We start from the raw sequence: 22,406 nt of genomic DNA on the forward strand, positions 1-22,406 counted from the left end.
CTTCCCTGTGGGTCCTCCTGCTGCTGGTGAGGCATAATAGGGGCAGGGCTGACCAGTGCGATGAAAACTGTAGCTTGATATGTGAAACACTCAGCAATCTCCTGTAGAGAGTGCAGGGTAGTCTCATTTAGTATCACTGGGGCCTAAACGCAGGACCACCAGCTCTGTCTTAGCCTTAGAAAATGGTCAGAGGATTGTCTGCCAGAGATGGATTTCCTCTGGTTTTCCTTGCTGCAGCCGTGCCTGGGAAGGCTGCTTGTTTCTGTGTGCTCCAGAAGATGAATCTTTTGTTTAAGTTTGCTAGTTAATTGAATTTGGTTTGTTCACCTCTGGCATACATTGGCACAGGCTTCTCAGATGGGCAGTTCAAGATGGTAAATCAATATCCAGGTATTAACTTGTCACTCAGCAGGCTGTGTTGCTGGAAAACTGTGTTGTTCCTGTTCAGTAACTGCAGAGGCAACCAGCCAGTTTTCACACCCACTGCAGCTAAATGATTTGATTTGCTGGTATAGACTGGATTCCCCTGGCCCCCATCCCCAAGCCTTTTACCTTTTGACTTTTCTTCTGAAAAAGTTATGCTGTTTCAGGCATTCAAGCCTGAATGCTGTTTCAGAAAACCCATTCAAGCAAATGGGTTTTCTTCCCCTGTGTTCTCACCAGTTCTGCTCACTGCCACTCCTCTCACAATCCTTCCCCCCTCCAGATCTCCTTTCTGTTGCAGACAGGCTCTCACAGCAACAGGAAACAAGAGGAAGAGACAGGAGCATATAAGAGGGAAAATGGCAACTAGAAGAGAAAGAGACAGAAGAGACAGATAAGGAAAGAGTTCACCCACAGCTGATCTCAGACTTGTCTGAGCCTGGCATGTACTTGCTCAGTGCAGCTCTGGGAAGCACAGAAATGCAATATGGCTGCATGATGGTTGTGTGTGGACCCTTGCCTTAGGGGAAAAAATTGTTCATGGTTAGAAAAACTGCTTGCAAAGGCATCTGCCTCTGGAAGACTGCTAAACTGTCACCTAAATCTCAGCATTTAAGGTGAAGTTGTCTATTCTCCCCATTTTGGAATGCAGAGGTTTAATACAGTTGGTAAGAGCCTGGAGGATTTTAATCTCATCCTGCAGTGGACAGCTGGCTGTGGTCAGTATAGTGGAAGGAGGTGATCCTGCCCCTCTACTCTGCTCTCGTGAGACCTCACTTGGAGTATTGTGTGCAGTTCTGGTGTCCTCAACATAGAAAGGACATGATGCTGTTGGAACAAGTCCATAGGAGGGCCACGAGGATGATCAGGGGACTGGAGCACCTCCCATATGAAGACAGGCTGAGAAAGTTGGGGCTGTTCAGCCTGGAGAAGAGAAGGCTGCGTGGAGACCTCATAGCAGCCTTCCAGTATCTGAAGGGGGCCTACAGGGATGCTGGAGAGGGACTATTCATTAAAGACTGTAGCGATAGCACAAGGAGCAATGGGTTAAAACTTGAACATGGAGATTTAGATTGGATATAAAGAAGAAACTTTGAGGGTGGTGAGGAACTGGCAGAGGTTGCCCAGAGAAGCTGTTGCTGCCCCATCCCTGGCAGTGTTCAAGGGCAGGCTGGATGGGCCTTTGAGCAACCTGCTCTAGTGGAAGATGACCCTGCTCATGGCAGGGGAGTTGGAACTTGATAATCTTTATGGCTCCTTCCAACCCAAACCATTCCATGGTTCTATGCTGACTGCATTGACCCTTTGTCTCCAGGAACGACAAGTGGGAGTTTAGACCTCTGGTTTTCTTGTAGACACCTAGAATTTGCCAGGACAAACAAACCCCTCTATACTTTGGGCTGGGATGATTTGTCCACTAGAGGTGCCTGTACTGTACTATAAAGCATAGGAAAGCGGTTAGGTTGGACACACAGCTATCACACAGCAATGGCAGCACAGTGGAAGGGGACGAGATGGTGGGTGGAGGAGTTGCTCCTGTCACGAGTGGAGAGTACTTACTGTGTGCCCCCTCACCACTCCCCTCCACCCTCAGCCTGCAGGGCTGAGCGGGCAACACTCTCCCGCCTGGAAAGCCTGTCAGGAATGTGAAAGCCCCTCTTTGCTGGTCTGAGATGCAGAGTCTCACACAACGGCCAGGCTGTTTGCAGGCACTTCATTTCTGACTGAGAAACAAGTCTTTCCTCCACCTCTAGACTGGGGACTTGTTCAGACTGCATGGGCTATGATCTTTTTTATCTATGTATTTAGTTAACTTCCAAACCAGAATTTTGTCCATAAAAGCCTTTACAGGGGATGTTGGAAAACCAGGTTTTGCTCTGAAAAGACAGATAATAAAACCAGGACGAAGCCTGGTTTACCATCCAGCTCTAATCAGTTCTGTGGAAACTGTGTTTAAATCTCAAGTATTAGATCAGTTTGAGTCCAGACCCCAGGTAGCTCCTGCTTTGCTCTATGTCCTACAGATATGAAATCGTAATCGCTACCACTAACGTGCTGGAAAGACTTGCTCTGAGTTTACTGTAGCTCATGTTCTGCCTATGTCAATGCATATAATTACTGGTGGAGCATCACACTTGGTCAACAACTGTAAGTTGCAGAAACATCTCTTAGAGCCATTGCAATATTCATCCTATGTAACAGCTGCATTACCATTAAAAACCACATTGCATTTTCTTCTGTGGCAGAACTTTTATTTGGAGGGAAATTATAACTTTTGCATTTACATGGCACAAATTATATACAGTACACTTTCCATGATAAGAATTATGATGCTGTTCACAGAAAGGTATCAAATTTGAGATAAATAATGCATAAGCTAAAATATACAAACGAGGGGTGGAGGTGAAACTATTGGCCATTTTTATTATCTATAGAAGAATTTCAAGGAATAATGTTAATTCAATGTTCAAAAATCTTTAACAAACTTCTAGTAAAGTTAATTGAAATATTTATAATACTATTCAGTTGTTGCACAGTATTTCCAATATACAATCAAGAAGATGCACAGAACACAACACTTAATATGAAAAAACCTATTGCACCCACAACTTAAAAGGTTTCACTGCCTTTTGGATGCTGCACTACCATATTTATATAAACATTTACAACACTTCAGTAAACACAAAGGTTCTAAATGTAGTGCAGCATTATGGGGGGCCACTTTCAGCTCTTAAAATAAATGTTAAATGCCCATATACTGTGCCATTTATTCTAAGCTGATGGTTTAAGCTGTGACCCTTAATTCCTATTGTGAGTAGCAAACACTTTCTCCATGTTCAGAAGATTACCATCCCCTCTCTATTTAGTTTATATTCTGAGACCTAAACTGTCCTTGGCTTCATTGTCATTTTGGCATTTTGCCTCAGTGCTTGTGACAACTATCCCTTATTTTTTTCTTTTAATGTCCTGTTAAGTAGTCCTGTGTAGAATCTGAGGCAAAAGAATCCGCATCTTCATTATCAGAATCATCACTACTGTCATCAGCTGCTGGCTCTCCTGTCAGCGCTATCCGAGCATAATCATCAGTGTCTATAGACTTGCAGAAGTGAATGGCATACTTCAGTTTTTCCTCCAATACTTGCTTACAGGAATACCTGGGCAGTTTCAGGAGAAAAAAGCAAGTGTACGACTCAGGAAGGAAGTGGTCTGGAGGGTTGTATTTATCCAATACCTGTTGAAAACAAAAAACAAAATAGTTTTGGTTCACTGTCCAAACCACAAATAAATATCACAATTGAGATTTTTTTTAAACAGCATGTTAGATTTGTGATTCAGATGTTGAACTTTCTTAAAAGAACAATGAAAAGGCCAAATCCATTTTCTCTACACTGAGTAAATAAATAAAACCAGGCATATATGAGCTTCTTTGATTATGACTGTGTGGTTGGGAACAATCTAAAAAAGATTCTATTACTTCAGCAAATACCAAAATATGATTTGAAGATTGTGGGGCGTTTTAATCCAGCTGAAATGATTAACTGAGCTGCATCAAACGCTAAACAAATGGCAGCAAAAACAGTTGATGACAGTGGAAAGCTATCAAAATCCAGAGAAGCAAATGGTCAGGAAATGAACATCTAGTTGCCCAAGTCAACAGAGAAAAGTATTTAGATACATTATAGGTCCCTGTTGCACTGAAATCTACAATGTAATGTGGCATAAACATTTTCATTAAATCCGCCTGGTTTTGCTATGTTATGCTATTAGTTCTCCACTCCCAGCTTTTTAAAATAGAATTCCCATAGGCCCATCCCATATGCATCACCTGAACAACAAAGTCCCTCCCTCTGAAGTCTGCAATAGTCCTGGGCAGCCTTGTTCTGCCCCACACAAAACGAAGGAAGAGAGATCTCTCTGTATTGGAGAAGGATTCCATCACTTCCCAGAACCACTGTATCAAGGAAGCAGTTGGCTCGATGCCTTTGTAAGTTGCTACAGATTTCAGAAGGTGAAGTGGAATATCTGGGCTTCCACATACCTGAAAAATAAAACGTAATGATCAGCTACAAAATTCTGAACAAATCAACTACATGTGATTTGCTCCCTCCATCCTCTAAAATATTTGATCAGCTTTTACACCGATAAAATGAACATTCAAATATTTGCAGTGCTGTGTACAGTCTCCTATTACAATAACACTAAATACAAATCTTCTCATCAGGGGACAATAATGAACCTTCTTTCATTTCCCTGAATCACAAAGAATTAAACATTTTACTTGGGATGAAGATCTCCAATTTACCTCCCAGGTCCACACTTCGTGGGTTTTTTGGTTTTGTTTAACAAATGATAATCCAGAAATAATTAATTACATCACTGCTCAGCTACATCAAAATCACAGAATCAAAGAATCAGCTAGGTTGGAAAAGATCTGTAAGATCATCAAGTCTAACCTTTACCCCAGGACTGCTGAGACCACCACTAAACCATGTCAATGAGGGCCTCATCTACATGGTTTCTGAACACTTCCAGGAACTGTGATTCTACCACTTCCCTGGGCAGCCTGTGCCAATGCCTGACCTCCCTTTTGGTGAAGAAATTTTTCCTAATATACAATCTAAACTTTCACTGGTGCAGCTTGAGGCCATTACCTCTTTCCATTCACTTGTTAGATAGGAGACCAGCCACCTTCTTGCTCCACCCCCTTTCAGGTAGTTCTAGAGAGTGATAAAGCCCCCTCCAAGCCTTCTCTTCTCCAGCCTAAGCAATCCTCACAATCTTATTAATACCAAGAGAGCAAGTAAACATTTTCTAGTCTACCCTTGGACAAAATGCTTGCAATCACAGTGATCACTGTAAACAGTATATAAAGGGGGAGTAGTGGGGGGAGGCTGGGGAACAGAGGTTGCTTGATTAGTAAGATGTAAGCAAAGAATCTCACTCCAAATTAGCCTGGCAGAGGTAGTAAAGCAGAAATTGTTACCATAGTTTCCAGTTCATATCCTGTGAAGAGTGAAAGTAGAGGAACTGGAACAACACGGGCCATCCCCTCACGAACTGCTGCAACTTGTTCATCAAATTCGTGAAGCCTGCAGAGACACATTTTTCAGTGTTTCTGTGAATGCCATTTCTAGCAATTATTTCCAGCAACTACTGTACTATCAAGGAAACTTCATCCTCAAGTCTCCAGCTATAAGCTAAGGAACATTAATAAGCATTTATCACACTAGAGAGTTGACTATCTGGTTTTTACACCAACTCATTGCACAACAAGCTCAGTATGGAGAGGTATCTCCAAATGTTTAGGATATTTCACTTCCAGTATTATTTGCGTGCTGTGCCTGGGAAGAACAAACCCCATATGGCCTGGCAAGAAGAAGTGCCCCATATGGAAGCAAGATGTTCTTGGGAAGAGAATAGCTGTGTTTTGAAATTCTGACCCCAAACATTCCCAACCCTAGACAGAGATTATGTTAAAAGAAAAATGTGTGTGAACTAAAACATGATGTTCTGAGGGGACAGGAGTAGTATTTCACATCTTCTAATGTTAGAAGACTCTGCTGCTTCTGTTGCCACCCATGATTTGTGGCTTGCTTTTTGGTTTCTTGTCAAATCATTTCTGACATGTTTTACAGAGCTTTCCAGAGCATAGATTTGCATCATTGACAAATCCTGTCCTTAGGCTTGTCATCATCAAAATAAAGCAAGATGTCAGGACAAACTTGATCTTTCTTTTGCATCCACTTTTCCACATGGATTCTATTCAGATGATAGTTTTGTCCTTTGAAGATAGCCAGAAATGGCAAGAGAAGAAAATCACTTCTTCAAAGGAACATAACAATTTACTAAATTTAGTACTAAATCTAGAGCTCTCTTCATAAAGAACTTAATGATCAGGCCCATTACTTTACTGTAAAGAACTAGATGGAGGGGGCATTTCTTGACCTGACTGGTTCCACCTCCAACTGGCTGACAAAACTGCTGTCAGGAAAGCTATTCAAATTTAGAGTCATATCTGCTAGTTTATTTTGTTTCCTAAAAATTAACTTTAATCTTTGGATAGATTAAAATAAATAGGAAAATCAACACTGTAATCATATGAAAATATTAAAATACTTGTATACAAGACATTAAAGTACTGTATTACTTAGAAGTTCGTACATATTTTTTGAACAAAAAAGCTTATTTATGTCAAAAATTTAAAAGACGTATTCAACAAACCTGTAGTTTATTGCCAGCCTCACATATTCAGCTCTGTTATCCAGTGTAATATGGGTGTACTTGGAACTCAACTGAATATCCTGACCGCTTGCATTAGGCACAGTGAATGGGAGGCTCATAGCTTCAAACTCTTCTGAAGTAGCTTCATTGTCTCGAATGTACATAAGGCCAGGAATAAAATCTTTATCAACCTTTTGAAAATAACAAGCCCAAGTTAAAGTCAGTTTACTAGCACTATATATCATCTTTCATACCAAAAGCATCTCTTTCATACCAAAGCCATCCTGTCTCATCTACCAAAAGTACTGTCCAATCTCTGACCACAACTGATCTAACTTAATTTCAAAGACATAAAATGGCTTAGTATTTTACATAAAATTTCATTATACTCTGATGTGAGAGGGTGCATGTGTTATAGATTTCAATCCTTTGGGGGAGCATTTGCCAAGAAACTGCATTACACAGGAAAATATATTTAAAGCTTAAAAACATAATAATCTCTACAAAGTCCAATGCTTGTTTTGGTACAAAAGGAATCCCTTTACTGACAAACGACTCAGTGCTTTTACAGTAAATGCATTTCTACGTAACAGCATTTGAGAAGAAACTCCTCTTCATAATGAAGACCTAACTCTTACTCCACATTTACTGAGCTCAGCAAACAGAAATTGAAAGTCTGATGTCTTCGGTATGTAGGCACAAAATATTTTCAGTAGCAGTCTTTTACTTCAAAACAAAGTAGATGTGTGCACCTAATCAGTTACTGCATCTTGGCACAACAGACAGTAACAGCTACAGAAAGGTCTACTGGAAGGTTGGAGTGGGACTACAAACATTCAACTAGTCAAATCCATGAGAGGATTTGTGAATGTTCTAGAATTCAAGTAGTTTATTTAACTACTTTTGAATTACTTAAATTTATATTTTTAATAGTGAATACAAGTCATTCCTGTATAACTGGATCAAAATGTAAAAGGCTAGTCAAAATGCAAGAATATAGAAACCAGGGAAGCAAATCACTGGGGAAAAAATTATGCTAAAGTCTGTTTGCCTTCTGTACATGACATTGTACTCAGGAACTTCACACTTACCTCACTGAGATCAGCAATTGTTAAGTTCATTCCTGCAAGCTGTTTCCATACTGGCTCAGCCAGATTGAGGCTCAGAGGGCTGCCAGTCCGGATAGCAATGCCCAAAAGTACACCTGTAAGTTTAAACATAGGTTTTTTAAATGTTAGATTCCCAATATTCTGAATATAGGATCTAACAGCAAGTAGAACGTTACAGTGTTGCCACTAATTTACCAAGAAAACGAAACATGTTCATATGCAAGAGTGACTTTGCAGCAGGATTTAACAGGAAACAATCTCTGTTTGCTCCAGATTCATCTCTTCCATTTGGTGTCACAATTAACAGAGGGGTCAGCCCATTCTGAAGCTCTTCGCACATTTCTGCTATTGATTCACTATAACCTCCACCGCAATCATCCACAGATTCACCTTGGAGAAGAAAAAAAGGCTCAAAATTAAATGTTCTTTCAAAAATACATACTGAAATAAATCATATTTCTTTCTACAGAGGTGACTGAACAAACAACAGTTTACTAAAAGTACACTGTCATACCTGTTCATATAAAAAACCCTTTATACTTTGCTTTTGATTTGGATATTTCCAATTCATTGTACATCGTATTATTTAGAAGACTATACAGCATGTCAGAGTGTCAAAACCACTGTTTTACCAGTGTATAACTAGCATTTTTGCCATATACACTAACCAAAATAAGAAGGGGCGCAGGGAAGGGGAATCAAAGCAAGCAATGACACATTAAACCAGATGTATTTTGCATATCTTATATACAGTAGATAGAATGGCTCATCAATCTAAAATATTTTTCATCAAAAAAACTCAAAGTGATGTGTGAATTGTAGAAACAAACCTACCAGTAAAACTGGCTAGCCAGGATTATTTACCAATTCAGACAGCTGAAAAGCAGGTTTAGGTTTTGCAGAATGTTTGTTGCAAGCAGAACAGTTGCTCCTGGAATTTGAGGAGAATTATAGACTTTTCTGCTAATCTTGAGGGCTTTTTATAACATCATTTTAAAAGGTTTTTTTACTTTCTAACATTTCAAGCACCTTCCTCTGCCTACACACATGCATTGTTTTCCTATATCCCTTCCTTCTTCAGGTCCTCCAAAAAAGTAAACCTGAACAGAACTGTAAAGTACAAAATAGCTGGGGAGTAAAGAATCCTCTTACCAACAAACTTGACTTTCCAAACGCGATGAGGAAGCAGAAGGCTGTCAGGGCTAAAGGAACTCATTTTAGCACACATCTGTCCAAATACTGACTTTGTGCCATCAGGCCCAGCCAGTCCTCCTTTACTCCTGGAACGTTTTACCTATTGAGTAAGCACATTGTAAAAGTCAAGGAAGAATGTATTTCAGCTGGCATCACTGTGCAGATCAGACTGTAAGATTAATGCTTATAAAATACTAGTGTGTTCAGTGAAACATTTGCAGAAGTCCACGGTGTATCTTGTGATATATACAAAAGAACAAATTTCAAATTCAACATTACAGTATTTTTCAGTATCCATTCTTAGAAAGAGGTATCAGACTTCTATTACATCCCAATCCTCTTCTGGAGAACAAAAGGACGTTAAATCTCAGGCTGTTAGCAAGCCCAGAACTATTTCAGAATCACAGGATGGTTAAGGTTGGAAGCTATGTCTGAAAGCCATCTGACCCAACTCTCCTTCTCAAGCAGGGCCAACTAGAGCCAGCTGCCCAAGACCATTGGCAGATGGCTTTCAAGTATCTCCGAGGATAGAGTCCAAAGCCTCCCTGGGCAGCCTGTGCCAGTGCCTGGCTGCCCTCACAGTGAGAAAGTGTTTCCTGATGGTCAGGAACCCTCCCATGTTTCAGTTTGCCCCATTGCCTAGGGTCCTGCTGCTGGGCAAGGCCACTCCACTGAGCAAAGCCTGACTCCATCTTCTTTTACCCTCTCATCAAGTATTCAAACATATGTGTTAATGCAATGCCCCCTGAGCTTTCTCTTCTCCAGCGGAACAGTCCCAACTCTCTCAGCTTCTCCTCACAGGAGAGATGTTTCAGTGCCTTCAGCATCTTCTTGGCCTTTCCCTGGACCCTCTCTTCTATGTTCACATCTCTTGTACTTAGGAGCCCAGTACTGGACCCAGCACTCCAGGTGTGTCCTCACTGGTGCTGAGTAGAGGGGAAGGATCACCTCCCTTGACCAAAATGGCAATTTTTTATTTTCTTTTTTTTTAATTAAACTAAAAACTTTGGAGGTTGATTCAGCCTTAGCAATTTTAACATACTGTTACAGCTGGAAAAACAATAGGTGTGCTCATTGCGGCTAGACAGAATGATTCTCACTAGTTCAGTTGACAGTGCCATGGGCTTTCTTTCCTAGATAATTAATTTTACATTCCCACAACCACCGACACTTTAGTTATCATTATTTCAAACAGTTCACTGTTTACCTGTCTCTACTCAGCATTATATCATTCACCTTTAAAGAAAAATGGAAAGACCAAGGGATATCAGTGATAAAATCTGTTGATAAAGCTTTCTTTCCTCATTCTGAAGAAGCAGCCAATGCCGTGGTAAAATTAGTTTTTCTGGACTGCAATCCACTTAGATAATGCATCCTGTCTCCCACACATTCAACTGTCAAATCTGAATAAGTTTTCCATGCATAAAACATATCAGAAGCGGCTGTGTTGGCCAAAAAATTGAATACATATTGTTCTTATATTCATTAATGATGATACTTTAATATGAATCTATGAGACTGTTGTGGTTTAAAACCCCACCTCAGTGTCCCGCAGTACCACACAACCCTTTCCCCCCCCCACCTCCCCACTCCCAGAGGGATGGGGAGGAGAGCCAGAGGAATACAACTCCCATGGATTGAGATAAAACCAATCCAGCAATTAAGGTATAACCCAAATCACTACTGCTACCACTAATAAATCAGTGTTAGAGGAAATAAACAAGGAGAGAGAATACGATACCACCCGCCGAAATGAGCCCAACCTGGAAGAGCTAACTCCCCCCCTTCCGGCCAACTTCCAGTTACCTCCCCGAGCAGGACGTGCTGTGGTATGGAATACCTCCCTGACTAGCCCAGGCCAGGCGCCCTATCTCTCCCTCCTCCCTGGCAGAGCATGAGCTTAGAAAAGGCCTTGGACAAAAAACAAACATTTAAGCAGTAACTCAAAAACGTATGTGCCACCAGTAACCGCTTCCAGCCCGAAAGTCAAAACACAGCACTGCACCAGCCACCAAGAGGGAGAAAAAATGACTGCTACTGCTGAACCCATGACATTATCCACCCCTTATTCCATACCATTCACGTCATGCTCAGATCCCACATTTTCAATATACCATCATATAGATATATGTATATATACATCTGCATACACCCAGACAGAGACTTACTAGGAATCTCGAAAAATGGGTAAGCTTTACCAAAATACATATACACAGAGTAACATTTTACTCTGCTTAGGCTCTTACAGAAAAAATGGATTTTAAGATTTTATGAAGATTTATAAGAAACAGCATACAATGAAATTCCCATGGGTTTTGCTGCAAGAGATGAACACTAAGTGGCTAAAAATACAAAAAGCATTTCACCAGTATAGAGAGGAAAGAAATGGAAAGTAAACAGAAAGCTGGAGAAACACAAGATTTTCTTCCCTCCTCTTCATGTTCTGCAGTTCATATTCTTAATCTCCCCTGTCCGCAAAGGAACTCCTACAGTGCATGCAGTTCACGAGTTTCCATGGGATTGCTCATTCAGAAATAAACCAGACTCATCCCACTAATCTGTGCTTGGTCTTATTCCAAGCTACAGTGCATCTCAAAAATCAAGTTGTTCTGGTGCTTTGGATAAAACATCCACCAGATTTCTTCCAGGTTTTATTGAAAAGCTGACACACTCAAGCTCTCCCCCAGTATAAGATGTTCTGTATCAGTGCAAGCTGGTTTTAATCCAATGGAACTCTAAGAAATTTGTATGCCCAAGAAGTTTTAAGTTGAGAGCTCACTGAGTCTTCTCTTAAAAAGAGGAAAGTATGAGTAGAAGGTCTATGAAAGCAGTAGTTAATTCACTGTTTTTCCAAACCTCAGACCTAAAATAGGAATTAATCAAGTGACAACAAAAAGACAAGCAATCCTGCCTGAACTGAATAGGTTGGCATGCAGATTTGTTATTACACATTTAATTTAGTATTCATTTACTAGCAACACAAAATTTTCATTTAATCTGATCATTTAGATGCAGGAATGGTTACAATTTGACATTTAACAAAGCAATGTAAGAACATCACGAAGGATTATTGGTATTTCTGCCAGCACTTTAATATACTGCTTGCTGACAAAGACAGATGCCCATATTAGAATTTATTTGCTTAGTAGCAAAAACACTTTACTGAAAAATGGCAAAAATTCATACAAATATACTTAGGCCATGATTACCACACAGGTATTTTAGCTTTTTATTGTACAAGCCTGGAACACAGCATCTGGCTCATGTTTCCAAAGCATCCCTTTTAGAGGCATAATAAGTATCCTGTGAAATCTATTTGGCTGACTAGGCTGAACTGGGTCAGATATAACCCTGATTTAATACATGCTTTATTAAACACAGATTATGCAGTATCTCAAGCTTTTTAAAATACAGTTCAAGCCTTCTTGCTGATAAATTTGTAGCACAAAACATGTTCATACACTGATTAGAACCCAAGAGGGATTTTCATAAAACAGTCTGCCATCAGAAGATACCAGCTTGTGGAAGATCAACTCTTCCTGGACCAAAGAGAAATGCATCAGCTTAAAAGCAGCATACAGTGAACTGTGGAAAAATGAAATTCAAGAACTTTCTCCAGTGAATAATCACTTATTGTGATGAGAAACACTGCAACAAAGGGGGAGAGACGATCAAATTAATCTGTGATCTCATTAAATCATTGTGAAAGGACGAAGACCAAAACTTAAGTTCTTTCTCTGAATCTGAAGAACAAAACCTTGTATTTGCCTCAAGCAGACTGAGACTGCCCACTGAAATACTGACCATTCGGTGGAACTCTGTCCAACCCAGTGGAACTTATTACATAAAGCCATACACTTAGAGATTAATAATGAAGTTTTCAAAAAGATGACAGCTTATGAGCTGGAAACAGCTAAGAAAGATAAATATGTATTGTTAACAGAGAAAATGAGACTATGAAGAAAACAAATAGAATTCAAGGAGATCTCATGAACTCAATCTCCAGAAGAGGAAGTATCACTGTGATAATTGCAAAAGCACAGGCACCGTCTCATCTGTACCTTGAAGTTCCACTTATCTATGCTCAAACTGAAATGCTACACAGAAAAATACAGTATAAAAAGATGAGGGGTAGAGAAAGACCATTCTACATAAGCAGACAAAAATAGTGTAGCCTGATCAGTGTAGGAAAATGAAGACTTTCATTGAATGAGCATTCTTTAAAGGCACATTTGATAAGGCAGAAGCCAGTAACAAGGACAGAAGAACATGATTTAAACTGAAGTATAACACTCACAAAAGAACAAATAATTCATTCATTGATATGCTGTGCCTACTTTAAGATCAGATAACTTTTAACCATCACGACAGTGAGATTCCCGTAACCCAAATTTAGAAAGGAGTCCTAGTAAGAGGGAAAAAAAAAATCTTAAAATAGGATTTTGTATTTTCATATGTATGACATTCCTCTCACAAGAGCAGACAACACAAGACCAGGAGATCCTCTGCAGTATTACATTCCTGAAAGTAGACATCCTCCTTAATAACTGAAATTTGTTCCCCTTGTAATAGGGGGAAATTCTTTTCAACTGCTGTAATAATCTTTTCCATCTAAAAGCAAAGATATGATTTAACAGCACTACGAATGTGTCTGCTTATAGGTCATAACACGCTGTCTGATGCCACATGAGGTACACTGCTACTTAAATACTAGGTAACTCTGCTCTCTTAAATACTAGGCAACTTAAAATGTCCAGGTGCCATTTTGGAAAATTTAACTTAATGACTATTCCCAAAAAGTAGCATAGATAAAACTGCACCAAGTTTGTTTTCTTCTGCCCTATGCAGCTCTCCAATAGTGTCCCAGACTGTCGCTGTGCATTCAAACCTGCCTTCATGCTACACCTCAAAGCATAAAATACCTATCCTCAATTTTGTGCTAGAGAAATAGCAGTCTAGCACCTGGGTGAGTTGCAGAAATTTCAAGTGTCCACAAAAAATGGCAAAGCAGAAGAGACAGGGTAGTCCAGCCACAACAGCATGTATTTCCGTTTGCTAACAGAAAACTAGTCAAAATTTTTACACAATTTCTCCATTCTAACCTTAAAAAGAGCAGGATGTTTTTTACTTTTTATAACGCAAAATTAAAAAAAAAAAAACAAACAAAAAAACCCCACTAATGGAAAGAAATGCAGGAGGACTTTGTAAGATAAGGCATCAGTCCATTTAAACAAAAACAATGTTTTATTACTCTATGTTACAGAAATATCTCTGAAAAAAAAGACTCCTCTGGCCTAACGCACAACATTCCATTTTCCAATGTCAATGACAAGGCAAAAAGCCTTTTTGTATCAAAAGAGTTCTACAATCAATACGACCACATGATAACCAGCAAAGAACAATTTATCAGCCTGATTTTTAATTATATTCAAAGGCACTTTTTTTCTTGCCCTTTTTTTTCACCCTTCATGTTCTCTGTTATGAATGCAACAGCTGATTCATTCATCTGACCATTTGGAAAAGTAAGAAAGGCACGAGAATTGCTACTATCTTAAGACTATCTAATGTAGCAAGTTTTGAAAAAGTGGTCCTTTGTCAAGCTGGACATACTTTGCTCATGAGAATCTAAATCATTCACTTAATATTTCAACAAGAGTCCTGCTCCCTTGCAAACAATTAGAGCATGGATGAAAACATATTATAAAGAAAACAATCAGCCCTTGCTTCATTCATTTTTTCATTGTTTGATTCTGATGAAAATTCAACTCTTCAGTATTTGGACACCAAATATCTACAACAAATTGACTGGATAAATGTATGGAACTGCAGACAATATAAAGATACTAAAATCTAAACTTCAGCTTAAGATACCTGTATTCTGTTGAGCTCTACAACTGGCCCATGCTGACGATCTCTCACCATAGTTGCTTGCACAACTTTTCTGAAGGCTGCTTCCTATAAAAGGAAAATACAAAATTGCAATCAAAGAAGAAAGCTTCACAGATAAACACATACTTAGTTCAACTTGAGAAGGGGAGAACAGGGAGGGAAAAAAAAAAAAAAGATTTTTCAAGCAAAACAGATAAACTGATTCTGCTATACTATCCATCCTTCAGCAATTTCCTTCTAAGTCACAAAACACTAGAAAGAGCACAGTACCTCTAGTTTTATTTTAGAAGAAATGCAAACAAGCATCAAACAATTTTGAAATACTAAAGAAAACCAAAAAGCAACATAAGATAAAGCTGTGATATGTTACTTAAGGATCATGTTATTTGTGCTAATACAATTCAAGCCTGGAACAGCTGGAATACTAAAGTAAAGAAAAAAGTCTCTCCTGTATCCCTCAAAACCATGGCTGGAAAGCTGGGTGCTGTACTGCACCCAGAGTCAGTTATTACTAAGCAACTAACATGCCGCTAAGTACAGATATAAATTAGTTTGTACCAGAATAATACATGCATATGGAGAATAGTTAATGCCAGAGAAAAACAATCAAAAAGATGAAGTTTAGATAAAATAAAAAAATAAACTCTTCATGCAAATTCAAGTATCTGAGGTTCTCTCACTAAATACTTGGATCAAATTTTATGGTCAGTTTCAAGCAGGCATTAAAAAGATTTTCAAGTCTTTAGAATCTCTGAAGGTAAACTTGCCTTAAATGCCTAGACATGAATACGGCATCACAAATTCTGGTGTCAGTGTTGAATGTTTTCAACATAAAATATGCCTGATATGACATTTAATCTTACACCCAAAGACTTTCTGTAACTGTTCTGCAAACTCTTAAGTAAATTATGTTGAATGGGCCTCCTGCACAGCCATTCCTATACTTAACATCATACACCTAAAGACTCCCTTATCAATAGCACTAACATTTGAAATGGTCATGAACAGAATTAGCTAGGATTTCATTTTCCTTTTTTTTCAGTTTAGTTCTTGATGGAAATTGTGCGATCTTCTCTTGGTCTGTGAAGCATGCATGTATTCTGCTGGTTTGCTCTACTACACAGTCTCACTGGAGTCTTAAGAAAGAGAATTTGAGACAGTATGCGCTAAGGAGTGTAGTTATAGTCATGCCTTATTTAAGGACACAGAACAGCACTGCAGAGGGAAATATAATTGCTTCTCTCTTCAAATATATGTCCCAGCAGATTATGTCTATTTATATAAATTTATAATTTTTCTTGAGACAAATTACTATGACATTGAGAAAATTCAGATCCAGAACTGATGATCATACTGAAGGCAAGTCATGTTTTTAAAGACTTTCCACTTCTGAAGTTTTTAATAAGTGTTGTATCCTTGAAGCACTGTAATTATCCAGAGTTTCTCATGACTGACTTTACTTAGAACTATATAAAAATCCATTTTCTTTTATCAATTTGAGACTGAACTCTTAGGTATTCTGTCTTCTTTAGACTTTTAACCCAGTCTAAATCAAGTCTGTACCTGCATAGAGCTTTGGATCAACTAGTGTATCACCTGATCATAACAACTGAAATATGGAAAGCAGAAAATGCCCATTTCATACCCATCTTATCTTTTTTTCCAGGATAGCATCTACTGAATAATCTAGGAGAATTCAGCTATACAGCAAACTGAAGATTTACAGTGTAAAGTTATTTTCAAGATCAACACAAAAAAAGCACTACGATGAAGAACTGAGGGAAACATAATGAAAAGATCACACAAAGAAAGCAGTTTGCATAATCAGAACACAAATCGAGACATCTAGTTCTATTTTCTTCAGAAACAGTTAAACAGTACATTTCACTTACAGTTACAAATCTCTGCTTTAAAAACGTTCTGATAAATACCTTTCCCTGTGATATCAGTATTCCCCGTAATGTGTCAAACCCAACAGAGGGTCCTTGGCCGGTTTCATCAAGTCTTCCTTCAAGATCAAACATTGGAATGCAAGGACAGAAGAGTTCAGAAATGTGATGCAACAGCAGAAGCCTGTTCCTCAATGAAATGATGGGAATTTCCTGCAGATGATTGTATTCCATAGGAACCTATGATAAAATGATATCCAAATGTTATTTAAAACTATTGTATACATAATTTTATTAAACAGAACAATTTATAAATTTATAGGTAAATTTGTATTAGAAATTCAGATATTTGCTTATTCACACTGTCAAAACTTAATACACAGAGTTCAGTTGTTTATCAAGGATACCAGTAGTATCTAAATTGAAACAAGTATTAGAAACACGACAGTTGGGACTATTCTTGCTATTCCCTATTTTACAATCCTCTTTATCCATAAAGCGATATATTTTACATCCTGTCATCACTACACCTAGGCATTATAGCTGAAAGTCACAATACTCAAAATTTTCTCAATGTAAGGCAAGCAATGAAGAATTCCCTTGGAAGGCGTCCGATTTTCACAGCTGGAATTAAAATTCATACAGACTTGCAAACTGAGTTACTGTTCTGCACTGGATTAACAACACAATGAAGAGGCTTTCTCACTTCAGAAAATTGGAATCCTTCTTTGGAAATAGGGAAGTAAACCAAATAACTGGCTCAAACTTAAGTCAAAGCAAAGCACTAAGCTTATGTGGGAATTTAGAAAATAAGTATGTTTACTGGAAGATCAGCAATAAGTGTACTATGTATGTTTAAAATCTGAACGTAACAAGACAAAAAAGTATTACCTGTGTAGGGAGCTTGCCAGCATTAGCAGGTTTACTGGTTGACCAAGCCAAAGTATGTGCTGAGCCACAGGCTACTCTGTTGATCTTCTTACCCTGAAGTGCTGCAACCAAGCGTGGTCTTTGAATAGCATTAGTTGTTCCATCTCCAAGTTGGCCTTCATCATTATCTCCCCATGTATACACTTCCCCTAAACCAATAAAAAAATTAATTGTTCTAAAGGTAAGACAAAAGCTTTTTGCCAAGCCCTCCCCCTCCCCGCCTTTTTAATTAGCATTTATAGAATCATTGAATGAGGCCCTGGACTGTGATCAAGACTTCTAGGACTGATGGCCACCCTGAAATCCACTCTTCAGTGCAGATGGATCCTAAGTGACAAAGTTAGACCCATGGTCTAAACAGTGCAGCTAGCATGAGATGCATGTATTTTCTTATAGTCTGTATAAATTAAAAGTTTTGTTCCAGAACAGAAGGAAATGGTGGAGCATAAGAATTAACAATGGATACACTAGAAACCATCATTTGACAGTCTGATATCAAAAAATGCTGATATTAAAGAACAGTTTTAAAAGGCTTAACATTTCACATGAGATGAAATAAAGTATCTTGTAATAAACTGTATTACTATAGAGGACATTAAAATGGGTACTTACTGTTGCAAAATAATTGGAAAATACTTTTAAAATAGCAACCTTGTTTCTGAGCATTCATCTTCTGCAGCTATACCCTATTTCACTCGGTGGTGGTTTAACCCCAGCTGGCAACTAAGTACCATGCAGCCCCTTGCTCCTATAAAACACTCAGTTATTGTGCAAACTTCATTAAATGTAGGAGTGAATCTGCTACAAAGAGTATTTGGTATCTCAGTCTGCTCTGTATGAAGCAATATTGTTTGTGCAGTGCTTCATTTAGCAAGTTAAACACCTCAGCAGGCTCAGAAAGACCCTGTCAAAAAAGCAAAATCCATTCATTTTATTGCTTGACCAGAAAGTTACTAAAAGTAATTACTTTTACTGCTCTGTGTTTTCCTTTGACCACCAAGATTTATACTCTATTTTTTATTAATTATAAACTTCCAGCTGGATTTATGTGATCATTTCAAATCAGTAACATGCTTGTTGCTCAATAAATATGCAACACATGCAAACACAAGATAACCCAATGCACACAGAGGACCAGGATTTTCAGCAAGGACAACCTACCAATAGCTAACTAATAAAGTTTTGTTTATTTCAAATTCAGTACTGAGAAGTAAGTAAATTTGATTTTTATACCATCTTCAGTGCAGCAAACGCAGTGCAAAGACCCAGTAGCAATTGCAATGACTTTCTTTCCTTGTAGTCCCTGTACTTGCCGCGGTCTTCTCACATGGTCATCAGATCCATGGCCTAACCGATGGTAATCTCCTTTGCCCCTACACAGAGAATATAAAGCATTTCAAAACTGTGTTTTAATTGTGGAAAAAAACAGAATGACAGACTGTGTCTGGTGTTTGATCTGTACATGAAATAACCCAATGCTGAACATTAATCACATCCCTAGCTTGTGCAACATTTATGTGCTTCTGCCAATACAGTAAAAACTCTTAAACCTCCAATATGCTGCTCCTACTTACTCTGTGTACGACTTTTTACCCCTTTTGTGGGGGTTATTTGTTATCTGTACCAAGTATTAGAAGCATTCATCTGTATGTTTACTGACATCAGTGACTGGAATCTTGTACAGTTTAAGGGTATCTGTAATGCCATGCAAACAAGGGAGCAGAAGGATGTTGGAAAGGTACTTTGCTTAGTCTTTTTAAACATTTTAGTACCTTAAGCTACAAAATTTGGAATGGCATAGGAAAATTAAAACAATGAAGTAAAATCACATTCTGAGACTACAGCCACCACAAGTTACACACAACTTCGATAATACACAAGAATATTATTTAGACTATCATCTTCCACCCTACATGATACTTCATGCTTATTCTTCTGTTGACCTCCTTGGAACTTATGCATCTTGCAGTGGGGTCAATGCCTGAGATGTCAACTCTGTGCTTAGGTCTCCAAGAAAAAATGCTTTGATTTTTCATTCAAATGGCATAAAATATTAACCAAAATGGTAAATTTTATTACTAGTCAAGACAGAGGGAATCAAAGAACTTTTTGATGGGGGGGGGGGGGGGGGGGGGAACGGGAGAGGAAATCAAAGCAGTGAAGGCAGTATAACTCTAATTAATGCCTATCGCTGACAAGGTTGCATCTCACACTATCAGAATACCTAATACAAAATACTTACCACGTATATACTGCTCCAGATTTGGTAAGAGCCACAGAAAATTGTGATCCACATTCTACTTTAACTACTCCAAGGCCTGTGAGGGAATCAATCTAGGAAAATAATATCAAATGAAATCAAAGTTAATTAAGGAAGCTATAGTTTCATACTGCACTGTCTTAAGTAAAACATAACATACAAGTGTGTGTCTATACATGTATTTATAAATTACGTACATGAATAGCAGAATTCTACTTTCATCTTTCTACTATTTACTACTTATACATTAAAAAGAAGCTTAGATTTGGTGAACTGTTGAAGATCATCTCTAGTATGTTTTGCCAATAATTACTCAGCAATTGCCCCTCAGTAGACACAGTAAGGCTGTCTCCAAATACTCAACATTAATCACCCCTAGCTCACAGCACATCAAAGTGATTCTGCCAACACAGGGAAAATATCTAAATCTCCTGTACAGTCTATTCTGTGTAGGTCTTACACCACTTTACCATCAATTCTACGAGACTGATGATTAATGAAACATAAACAAGCTATTTCCATTTTGTTTTACATGATGAAACAAAAACTTATTTGGGACTAGCTGTTAGACCTTGTCTATTTGGAAACAGAATGGGGACACCTGTATCCAGGTAGTAAAGTGTGATTCTGTTCTAAGAATCTAAAATCCACTGTGCACTGGTATACACAGTGACGCTTACACATTTCTCTAACACAAATAATATTCACCTCCATAACAAAAGCTGGTATTCAAATTAGATGGCTACATGGATTCCATTTGTAACATATGAAGAAATTCCAAGTCAAACATGCATTCACATGAAATGTTTAATTTAAAATAAGATTACTTTTTAATTAATTGATTACCCCTTTCTGGAACAAAATTATGACTTCAACAGTGTTATGGAAATTTTTTAACACAAGGAAATACAAAAATTTCTTGGCAAAATCTAATGTTTTGACAGGAACCAAAGTTAAAATGAGAAATATTGCTGGAACCAGCAATGTTCTCCAAAGAAAAAACCTTCAAGTGCAGCTTCAACAGCCAGCACAAAATTTAAAGAGTCATCATTGCAGCCTACCAAGTTCATTCTTAACAACAATCGGAAAGCTCCTAATGTCTCAGGATGAATGTAAGTTTGCACATATTGGCAAATTTGTCTTCAGTGTTCGACATCAATCTCATGGCTTCTAAAACAATGAACAAATTATATTCAAATACCTTCATTGGTACTTTACATCCATCACTGCCTCCTCTCCCAAGCTTTCCATAATCTCCATCACCCCAAGACCAGACTGTATCATCATCAGTCAGGCACAATGTCTGTGCATCTCCACTGCCACAGGCTATGTCGATCACACGGCAGCCCTGGAGAGCTTCCACCTGTAAAGAAATACCCCATTTTTGTTCACAATAAAAGGCTTAAGTGATTTACTTTCAGAAAAGATGATAAAACCCAGCTTGGAGACATGCTTCACTGGAACGTCAAGTCTGAAACATAGTGGTAACAAAAAAACAAATGCAACTCGAAGGGCTTTGCTGTTTTCAACTCAGCAAAACAAAAACTAGTTATGGATCATTCTTTTTAATTGGTGAACTAGTTACATTTTTTGACCTAAAAAGTCAGGGAAAACAATTCATACAAAACACGTAAGGTTATCAAAGACTATATTCTCTTGAAATTATTTCAAGCTCTATGGGTGAGTGTTGCATATAGTAAGGGAAAAAAAATCTTCTTTTTAAATAATCCCGTATTAGGTTACAATTTTCTAGCACTTGCAGCATAATCTGAATTTAATTAACATCTTTTGAAATGCTGCCATCTAGTGATAAAGTATGGGATCTGGATTCACAAAGTAAAGGGATCGTAACCCACATTACCACCACATCCTCCCAACCCTCACCATTACTTGAAACAGGTTATAGGCAGCATAGTCCAAAGCTGTACAGAACTTCACATACTTCAACTTATTCACAGATTATCTATTTTCAAAGTAACCAAGAACATAAAGGGGAGGAAAAATGTATAAGAAGATGGACAGACCTTGTGGTTTTGGAGGCAGGGGAACAAGAACATGCAGATACAAGTGATAAGGTCCCAAACTGGACAAAGAACGTATGATATCTCACCATACATTCTCATCATACATTTATCTACTTTAACACTCACTTCTATATATGTAGGCAGTTTCAAGCACTGAAAAAAACCTTAATGCTTGCATGAACAGAAAATATATGCAGAGAGCCTTGACTAAAAATAGCAAGCTAACATTCAGCTTGATTCAACTACAGTAATCTCACCCTTGGCTGTATTTTCAGCAAGAGAACACAGGTAACAAAATGATCTCAGATTTCAAAGTCAGGGCAGTTGTCTTAATATTACTACCTTAAGTTTTACAGTCCAGCTCCCAGAAACATGATGGTTGAATTATAACTCGACAGAAAAATCAGTTTACTCATTCTTCCTACATTCCATTCTGCCCTGGTTCTCAAATCTACCATTTCAGCTA

At 38.3% G+C, this 22,406-nt stretch overlaps 1 protein-coding gene across 2 annotated transcripts in view; it reads right to left on the reverse strand.

The window, feature by feature from the left end:
- Positions 1–2,653: 2,653 nt before the first annotated feature.
- Positions 2,654–22,406, reverse strand: part of HERC2 (HECT and RLD domain containing E3 ubiquitin protein ligase 2) — a 107,353-nt gene continuing 87,600 nt past the window's right edge. Inside the window, exons 80-92 of one of the 2 annotated variants that reach the window (XM_013129594.2) lie at positions 21,118–21,279; positions 19,899–19,990; positions 18,890–19,029; positions 17,618–17,805; positions 16,769–16,966; positions 14,820–14,903; positions 8,907–9,048; positions 7,950–8,144; positions 7,737–7,849; positions 6,646–6,836; positions 5,408–5,513; positions 4,250–4,462; positions 2,654–3,655 (exon numbers count right to left, since the gene is read on the reverse strand). In XM_013129594.2, coding sequence (XP_012985048.2) covers positions 3,383–3,655; positions 4,250–4,462; positions 5,408–5,513; positions 6,646–6,836; positions 7,737–7,849; positions 7,950–8,144; positions 8,907–9,048; positions 14,820–14,903; positions 16,769–16,966; positions 17,618–17,805; positions 18,890–19,029; positions 19,899–19,990; positions 21,118–21,279 — 2,097 coding nt within the window. In that variant the 3' untranslated portion in view covers positions 2,654–3,382. The remainder of the gene's footprint in view (positions 3,656–4,249; positions 4,463–5,407; positions 5,514–6,645; positions 6,837–7,736; positions 7,850–7,949; positions 8,145–8,906; positions 9,049–14,819; positions 14,904–16,768; positions 16,967–17,617; positions 17,806–18,889; positions 19,030–19,898; positions 19,991–21,117; positions 21,280–22,406) is intronic. The other variant, XM_005151396.4, reaches the window with a different exon arrangement.

Source organism: Melopsittacus undulatus, chromosome 2 (assembly GCF_012275295.1).
Source record: "Melopsittacus undulatus isolate bMelUnd1 chromosome 2, bMelUnd1.mat.Z, whole genome shotgun sequence".
NCBI lineage: Eukaryota > Metazoa > Chordata > Aves > Psittaciformes > Psittaculidae > Melopsittacus > Melopsittacus undulatus.